General features: G+C 36.5%; 1 protein-coding gene across 1 annotated transcript; it reads left to right on the top strand.

The window, feature by feature from the left end:
• Positions 1 to 613: 613 nt before the first annotated feature.
• Positions 614 to 7,197, top strand: LOC133321787 (uncharacterized). Its single transcript, XM_061530861.1, has 2 exons — positions 614 to 676; positions 6,757 to 7,197. Exons 1-2 carry the CDS (start codon positions 614 to 616, stop codon positions 7,195 to 7,197), a joined length of 504 nt encoding a protein of 167 aa, XP_061386845.1.
• The last annotated feature ends 2,202 nt before the right edge of the window (positions 7,198 to 9,399 follow it).

Genomic DNA, 9,399 nt, shown 5'->3' with positions numbered 1-9,399 from the left:
GTTTGTTGTGACGCAGTTTTGCTTCTGTTATGCCACACACAGACACACACATCGACAGTTCAATTGCTTTACATCAGATTTTTAGCTTGAATGACTCACAGAAACACAAAAAAACGCTTAGCAGTCGTTTAAGAAAAATTAGCATAATCTAAACAACAACAAATATTTTGGAAAAACAAAATTTCAACAACAATGGAACGGTAACGTGAAACGGACATTTCAGCAACCAGGAAATCTCAATGGTCAAATTGTGTTTAGTAAATAGCGCAATATTTTCGAACCAACAAAGCGTTTGGGTAGAAAAATTGCTATGGGGCGCAAAATATTTATGCCAATACGAAAATCAAAACAATAACAACAAAACATGAAATGTATCCCCTTTGGGGCCAGGTGGCAAATAGATGAACGAACAAAACGAACGAATGGTCAAAACACTCTCTGATGCGGTCGATAAAGCTCTGCCTAATTGATTTATTGGAATTTTTTGGTTTTCAATTTTCGCAAGCATGTATGAATTGTGCCGGTCTGTCGGTCGGTTTGTGAGATGTATACATTTTGGGCAAGCAGAAATTATGGCAGATATAAAGTTAGTTTCATTTTCAAGTCTATAACAATGGAAAAGGTAAAAGAAAAAGTCAACAACATTGTAGTGACCAACATGATAAAGAATACAAGGGTAGGGGTAAGAATATTTGCATTGTCTTTTCTTATGTTAACTATTTCAGTAGCTTTTAAAAAATGCTAATTCTTGTGGGAGTTGGAATAAATCTGATTAACAGGTCACTCACACACACACACCCAAAAACTCCATTGCAAAATTAGTAGCTTCAGTGAGAGATATTTGCGTCTGCGGTGTTTAAAGACCAATGGAAAACTCACTCAACTAGAGCACCATATAATTAATGCAAATTAGTTCGGATCTTCTTTGTGCACCTTTTGAACTAATATGCTAAGGTTGATCTATAGAATATTTCAAATGGTATTTTTTCGGTGATTTTCGAAAACAAAAGAAGATTTTCCACAAATGCTGTATATAAATATGAGAGGTGTCTTGGAAAAACAAGTAGTACAAATTTAAAAACGTTAGTGACCATTTGAAGTCGGATTTAATCATAAAACGCGGAGTTTTAAAAATATCAACATGTTAAAAATTGTAAGAAAATTAAAATATTAATAATAAAAACTAATAATTTTAGTGCCATAGTGGAAAGCATAAGTGATAAAAAATAAAAGCAAGTAAAACGTGGTTAGTTTGGCCGGGCCGAGGTTTTTTTATACCCTCCACCATGAGATGGGCCTTCAGAATATCTAAACTCGATGGTGAACCATGTCATGGTAAAATACTGCCACGAAAAAACCAAATACCAAAATTTTTGTAGAATAGTGCGAGGATGAAAAATCGCGAGGGTGTGGTGATTGGAGTCTGGTTCAATAAATTAAGAACAATAAGGACACACAAGGAACCGCGTTAAAAGGACAAAATGTTCTACAAAAAAAAAATCCTCATTATACCCTTCATCACACTGTGGTACAGGGTATTATGTCTTTGTGCATATGTTTGTAACAGGCAAAAATAATCAAGATAGACCCATGGTTCCTTTTGAGAATATGCATAGAAGCACTTGCTGAGTCGATTTATGCATGTCCGTCTGTCCGTCCGTCCGTCCATGTATTTTTGTTAACAAAGTGCAGGTCGCATTTATGATCCGATCTGAATGAAATTTGTCACAGGTCACCTAATTGCCCCAAGGACGAACCCTATTGAAAATTGAGAAAATCGGTCCACGTTTAGGTATAGCTCCCGTATAAGGGTACCCCCCAATTTTCGGTATTTTGAGGTTTTTTAACTAAATCCGCTGAAATTTGGTACTTTGAGTTCTTATTGAGTAGCAAATCTCTCCACTAAAAATTATAAATATGGGTCCATATTTTCGGATAGCTCCCATATAAGGGTACCCCCAGTTTTCGGTATTATTGGGCTCGTTTTATAACTGAATTCTCTGAAATTTTGTACATTGGGTTCTTATTGCGTACCGAATTACTCCACTAAAAATTATAAATATAGGTCCACTTTTTCTGGTAGTCCCCATATAACGGTACTCCCAATTTTGGGGTTTCTGATCGTATTTTTCGACCGAATTGACTGTAATTCAGGACGTCGAGTTCTTATTAGTTAGCAAATCTCTCAACCAAATTCTTTCAACCAAATTCTTTGTAATTTGGTTTTTTGTAGTCGTATATGGTAACAAACCTCCCTCCCAAAAATTAGTAATATTCGCCCCCTTTTAGGGGTAGTCCCCTTATAACCCTCTTTTTATACCCTTCTTGATTTATCAGTGTTGGAATCGGTTCATATTTATATATAAATATGCTATATATAGTTTCGTCCGATTTTATGTAAATGGTGCAACATACTGCCAATATTTATCCGATTGAGACAAAATTTAGCACAGCGTACTAAATTAGGTCATGGTTAATGAATGCGGAGTTTTGTTGAAATCGGTTCAGATTTAGATATAGATCCCATTGTGAACCAAACTCCCAATATCGGCCCGATTGAAGCAAAATTTTGCACAGAGTATTGAATTAGGTCCCGGCTGGTGTATGCGAAATTTCTATATCTACAGGATATTGTAGATATTAACATGTCTTGCATGTACCCATGGTGATGAAGGTTATCATATAGTCGGCCCCGTCCGACTTTTGAACTTTCCGTAATGGTTTTTTTACTGAAGAAATGTAATTTAATCTTGTAAGTCCATACGATGGCTACAAATGAAGATATGAAGCTATCTTTCCATGTATAATAGGGTCGCCAACAAAAACATGATAATGTCATATCTCCGAAATTTGACCTATAGCGAATTTATCATTCTGGGGTTTTCATATACACGATAAGGTTTTCCAACCCCAATAGGAATTTTCCACCACCCAGACCATGACCCCGATTTTGTCGCCCAGTGTAATCTGAGTGAATGGCAATTTTTTGTCAGGAGATTACCTCTACCTCCACAACACTTCCCAATACATGTTTCAAATGTGACTATGAATCTCAATATAACTGAAAGTGGGAAAATTGAGTGTTAAAATAAAAAGAATCGTTCTTTCTATTGACCTCGAATAATAAATGAAGTCTATAGTCGTTATAATATAAACAAGTGAAAAGGCGTTATGTTCGGCCGGGCCGAACTTTTGATACCCTCCACCATAAATATACTGATAGGTACTAGAAATGAAAATATAGGGAGCATACCAACATTTCTAAAAAGGGTTTATGTAAACCATAATAATCAGAGTTCAGGATAATACAAATTTCGGAAATTTTTAATGGATATTTATACCCTCAGCCTTATGGGTAATGAGGGTATATACACTTTAACACAGTGAAAATGTGCCTCATCGAAATATCGGTTGTAGCCCCAAGTTTCTTTGGACCAAATCCGTTTCAAAAATTTAGATTTCATCCAAACTTTGCCAATCTTATTATTTCTTCAAAACTTAGTTCAAGTTCGAAGATGGGGAATATCGGCCCACTTCTTCTGGAACCTCCACACAGCTACGGCTAGGTCTAAATACGGGCTATAGTTCATTATCGAACCTTACGTTCTACTTTTTTATCTCGATATCCTCCACAGGTGAAATGATTACATCAGAGTCTTAGAACCAAACTCAAAACGCGGAACAAATCAGATAACTATTTTAATATAAAACATATGCACAAAGACATAATACCCTGTACCACAGTGTGGTGAAGGGTATAAAAAGGGGGTCATATGGGGACTACCCCAAAAAGGGGGCGAATATTAAAAAATTTTGTTAGGGAGATTTGTTACAATATAAGACTAGAAAACACCAAATTGCAGCAAATTCGGTTGAAAAACACGCTCAAGAACCTTAAAATACCTTACATGGGAGCTATGCCGAACTTGTCCTGCCTGCAGACAAAAGACAATTTTATGCAAAATTTCAGCATCCTATCCTATCCTTCAGAAGATAGCGTGATTACAAAAGACAGACGGACGGACATGGCTAGATCGTCTTAGAATTTTACCCAGATCAAGAATATATATACTTTATAGGGTCGGAAATGAATATTTGTGTTACAAATGGAATGACAAAATTACTATACCCTATGGTGGAGGGTATAAAAAGTTGAAAACGGAATCATTGCCCTAAATATCGCAAAAATTTTAAAAATTCTAATTTATGTCTTTTAACGCACATGAGCCGAAACATTCCCATTCATACCCTTTTATGATGCGCAATAATACCAAAATTAGTTTGAATAGCTTTTTATTTGAATCTCTAAAAAGACTGAATTTAAAGATGTGTTAAATAAAACCAATTTTGTCGTAAAGATTTTCATCGACATATTAACGGCCATGGCCCGAAAAATTTTACAGTTTTTTTTTCATAAAAAATCAAATATAAATAACGCCTAAATCCATTAAAGTCATTAGCGGAGGTAGGTGTAAAGAGTAATTAAGTTAAAACATTTGGTTTATTCTAAAATAAAATTTTTTACAAAAAAATCCACGTGCCCGGCTATAATACAAAGCTATAATACCCTGACAACATAGTTGTGCGGGGTATGAACCAGTAAGGAAAGTAGTAAAGTCGGACTGGGCCGACTATATGATACCCTTCACCACTTTGGGTATATTTTACATATGTATCCTAACAGACGACGCGTTTTGTTATAAATCTATATCTGAACCGATTTCAGGGAAACTTGCCATAATATAATTTATATAACATCAGTACTTTGTGTCAATCGGCCTAGCTATGGATCTTTTCACGAAGCTTAGCAACATCATTCTAGACTTAATTCAGTACCCTATACCAAAATTCGTGCAAATCGAAAGATATATAGGGGCTTTGGTGCACCAATTACCTTAAATCGGATGAAAATACATTGGGAGCTATATCTAAATCTGAACCGATTTTCACGAAACTTGGCAGATATCATTCTCGACTTTATTCATAACTCTGTGCCAAATTTCGTGCACATCAAAAGGTTTCCAGAGACTTTAGTGGACTATTTACCTAAAATCGGGCGAAGCTATATATGGGAGCTATATCTAAATCTGAACCGATTTTCACGAAACTTTGCACCCATCATTCTATACTTAATTTAGTACACTGTGCCAAATTTCGTGCAAATCGAAAGATATATAGGGACTTTGGTACACAATCGGACGAAGATATATATGGGAGCTTTATCTAAATCTGAACAGATTTTCACGAAACGTGGCAAACATCATTCGTGACCTTATTGATTGCGTTGTGCCAAATTTCGTGCAAGTCAAAAGATTTCCAAGGACTTTAGTGGACTATTTATCTAAAATCAGACGAAGCTATATATAGTAGCTATATCTAAATCTGAACCGATTTTCTTAAAACTTTTCACACATCATTCTATGCTTAATTCAGCATATTCTATGCATATTCTCAAAAGGAACCATGGTTCCTTCTTGATTATTTTTGCCTGTTACAAATATATGCATAAAGACATAATACCCTGTACCACAGTGTGGTGAAGGGTATAAAAAGCATAATGTCTATTTCTTACTATATCCTACACAACTATGTTGTCAGGGTATTATAGCTTTGTGCAGCCGCGAAATATTGGTCCTAGACCCCCCATTAAGTATACCGATCGTCATATCTCGACTAGCTGAGTCGATCTAGAACTGTGTGTCCGTCCGTCCGTCTGTCTGTCCATTATACTTTGTAAACACGATACAGGCCCAGTTATGGACCAATCTTCACGAAATTTTGCATGCAGGATGGGTTCTGGCCAATGAAGGCCCCTATTGTTTTTGGTAAATATCGGTTAATATTAGGGGATGGAATGGACCAAAAACTTTATTTTTTTCGGTTTTTCTGGTCGCTCCAGATGCCGCAATTATGACCTAAACACCGCGAATTTTTGCATGGAGAAGGGGATCGGGCCAAAGAATACGTATGCCTGTTTTGATAAACATCGGTCAATATTTAGCTGGTCAACTTGACCCTGACTTTTTTGTGAAAAATTACAAAATTTGTATTCTATGGAGTATATATTTGCATCTGAACGTCCTAAACCCGAGATAGTATGTTCAAGACGAGTGGTTGACCTTTAAATTGATACCAATTATATTTTCGTATGTACTCGGATGCGGGATTTACACATAAATATTTACAGGTGCTTACGTATTCATATATTATTTAGTAACCCATTACCACACTAGCGGGCGGAAATATAGCGCTGATCGCTTTGAAATTTTCCATGAGACTCAAGTTATGGTCACCGACAACGCCTATAATTTTCGGTGATGATCAGATAATAATTTTGGGATGAAATGGACCGAAAACTTATTTTTTGGTGATTTTATTTTTCGAGTCGATATATAGGCCAAAATTGAAAGCCAAACATCACAACACAACCCAGGGTGAAGGGAATCAGGACAAGTGATTAGAAGGGCTGTACTGAATATTTGTAAAATTTGTTGACCACTAGTCGGTCAAGAGGGTGCAAATATCGTGAAATATTGCCAAAGCTCAGTATGTAGAACCACAGAAAGTTATAGTTTCGTGGAAGTTGTGTAGGGTATCATATGGTCGGCCCCATCCGACTATACTGCTCCGCTGACTGGTTTTTTAATCTACGTTCGTTTTCAAATATTTTTACAATATCCAAAATATGTATATTTAAACTAAAATAACATTAATTTCTTCATTTTTCGAAATTTATGATTCTTTTCCATTTTACAGACAATTCTGTGCCTTACATTGGGAGTTGTGACAGCACGCCCAGGTCATGTATCGGGACCAACATATTTACCAGCTGCTGCTGTTGCTGCGCCGGCCATCTATGATCATTATGAACATTATACGCCAACAATAGTTGGACATTCGGTGGAACATTATCCGACTGCTGTGTCACACCAAAGTCAAACGATTGTACACGAGAAACGACCTTATCTCCGGCCCATAGTCGAATATGCACCAGCGGCCACATTCGTTAAGGCGCATGCACCCATCATTAAGAAATATGTGGTGGCTGCCCCAGCACCAGCAACCATCGAATACGCTTATGCTCCAGAATCCTATTACAGTGGTGGTGGCTTGTATGCGGCTACAAGTGGTTGGGATTCGGGTTTGGTCTATAGCACAGCCACAAAAGGTGGCTGGAATGCCTGGCCATTGAAGTAAATGGACAATGTGAGGAAATTAGTTGGCGAAAATTGCAAAAGCAATCACCCAAAATAAAAATGCTGTGGAAAGACATAAACATGTGTATGTGCTGCTAATGTACAAAACTAGATTAATAAACAAAAAACACACCAACAATGTATAGAAATTCCATAATAAATAAATCTATTTTTTGTTGTTTATTTTTCAACTCAAAATGAAAATTGTAGCTTTTTTCCTCTATACCATACCCATTCAAGACATATGTATCTGTATAACTTTTAGAAATTTGTAGAGTTGTTGTTGGTATTCGAGAAATGTTTACTACTGACCCATTTGTTTGTGACATTTATTGTCTATAAAGTAGCTGTTTATCGCCACCACTGCCACCTAACCTCACAATATTGGGTGTGTACCCAGACTGTTTACAACATGTCCAGGTAAATACTTCAATGTTGTCAATACTTCATGGGTATATTGTTTTCAGCAATTTTCCACTGGGGAAGGAGTGGGCAGACATGTTTCCTACAATACAATGACATTTTGTTAACAGGGGCCATCAATCCGATAACCTATCGAATTTGGTGTAATTTGGCATTCTTGATTCATGGGGAATAGAAAAGATCTTTATAGGGAGTTTTTAGATAAAAGACAGCTTCATGTTAATACAGCTGCAACACCATAGCTGACGTAGGCAGATGAAACCAAAAGAGCTGGCGCATAGATTTGAGTCAAAGTTTTCAAGATCTTAGAAGACCTTCTGTAAATTAAAGACCCTTTGTAGATCTTCTCTGTATTGCGGACCTTTTGTAGATCTTCTGCATATAGAAGAGCTTCTTTTGACCTGCTTTAGGTCTTCAATAGCTATAAGACCTTCTGTAAAGGTAAAGCGTTCTGAATTCAGACTTTCTTTGGTATTCGAAGGAAAAAATCTCTGTAGGAATACCTTCTATAGATAGAATACATTTTTTAGAACTTCTATTAAATTTTCGAGGTATTCAGAAAATGAATGACATTCTGAAGGTATTTTATAAATGTGAGACCATATGTAGTTCTTCTTCGAATGGAGGATTTTCAGTATATAGAAGATCTTCTTTGGTCTTCGATGATGGGAAGACCCTCTGTAAATCTTCTGTAGCTAGAAGCATTTCTATAGGTTTTATATATGTATAGAATACACTCTTTAGGTGTTATATAGATATGAGACATTGTATATGATTTCCAGTAAGACAGGTATATTTGTAGCCCTTCTATTGAAATTAGACCTTCTGCAGCTGAAAGATCTTCCGTAATTCTTCAATTGTTGAAGTCCTAATGTTGGTTATTTTTTGGTGATTTGTTACAGATCTTAAATAGTTGAAAGACCATCATTAGGTTCTTTAAAAATAAAATATATTCTATGGGTTTTCAGTAGTTGTAAGACTTTTCGAATGTATTTAAGAATTGAAAGACCTTCTTCAATATACTATAGGCAAAGAATGTTCTATAATAGATATGCAGGTCTACAATTGACAGAAGATCTTACGGAGATTTTTAATAGTTTGAAGACCTTACGTAGGTATTTCATCTGTAGCCCTTCAGTAATTATACCCTACACAGCTATGTTGTCAGGGTATTATAGCTTTGTGTAGCCCCAAAAGTTTGTAACGCCGCGAAATATTGGTACTAGACCCACCTTTAAATATACTGATCGTCATATCTCGACTAGCTGAGTCGATCTAGACATGTGTGTCCGTCCGTCCGTCCATTATAATTTGTAACCACGATACTGGCCACAGCTATGGACCAATCTTCGCGAAATTTTGCATGTAGGATGGGTTCTGGCCAATGAAGATCCCTATTGTTTTTGGAAAAGATCGGTTAATATTTAGGGGATGAAATGGACCAAAAACTTTATTTTTGTCGGTTTTTCTGGTCGCTCCAGAGGCCGCAATTATGGCCCAAACACCGCGAATTTTTGCATGGAGAAGGGGATCAGGCCAGAGAATAAGCATGCATGTTTCGATAAAGGTCGGCCAGAGAATAAGCATGCATGCCAGAGAATAAGCATGTATGTTTCGATAAAGGTCGGTCAATATTTAGCCGTCCAAATGGACCCTGACTTTTGTGTGAAAAATTACAAAATTTGTATTCTATGGCATATATATTTACCCCTGAAGAACATAGACCCGAGAAGTTGATAGTATATCCAAGAGGAGTGGTTGGCCTTTAAATTGACACCAA

This window comes from Musca vetustissima, unplaced genomic scaffold (genome assembly GCF_032173495.1).
Source record: "Musca vetustissima isolate MV318-11 ecotype Yass unplaced genomic scaffold, APGP_CSIRO_Mvet_v1 utg20088, whole genome shotgun sequence".
Taxonomy (NCBI): domain Eukaryota; kingdom Metazoa; phylum Arthropoda; class Insecta; order Diptera; family Muscidae; genus Musca; species Musca vetustissima.
This window is presented reverse-complemented; position numbering and strand designations above follow the sequence as displayed.

Coding starts and splice junctions, on each gene's coding strand:
- LOC133321787 (XM_061530861.1), top strand. CDS start 614: ATGGAAAAGGTAAAAGAAAAAGTCAACAACATTGTAGTGACCAACATG. Junction 677..6,756: donor ACATGATAAAGAATACAAGG/GTAGGGGTAAGA, acceptor TCCATTTTACAG/ACAATTCTGTGCCTTACATT.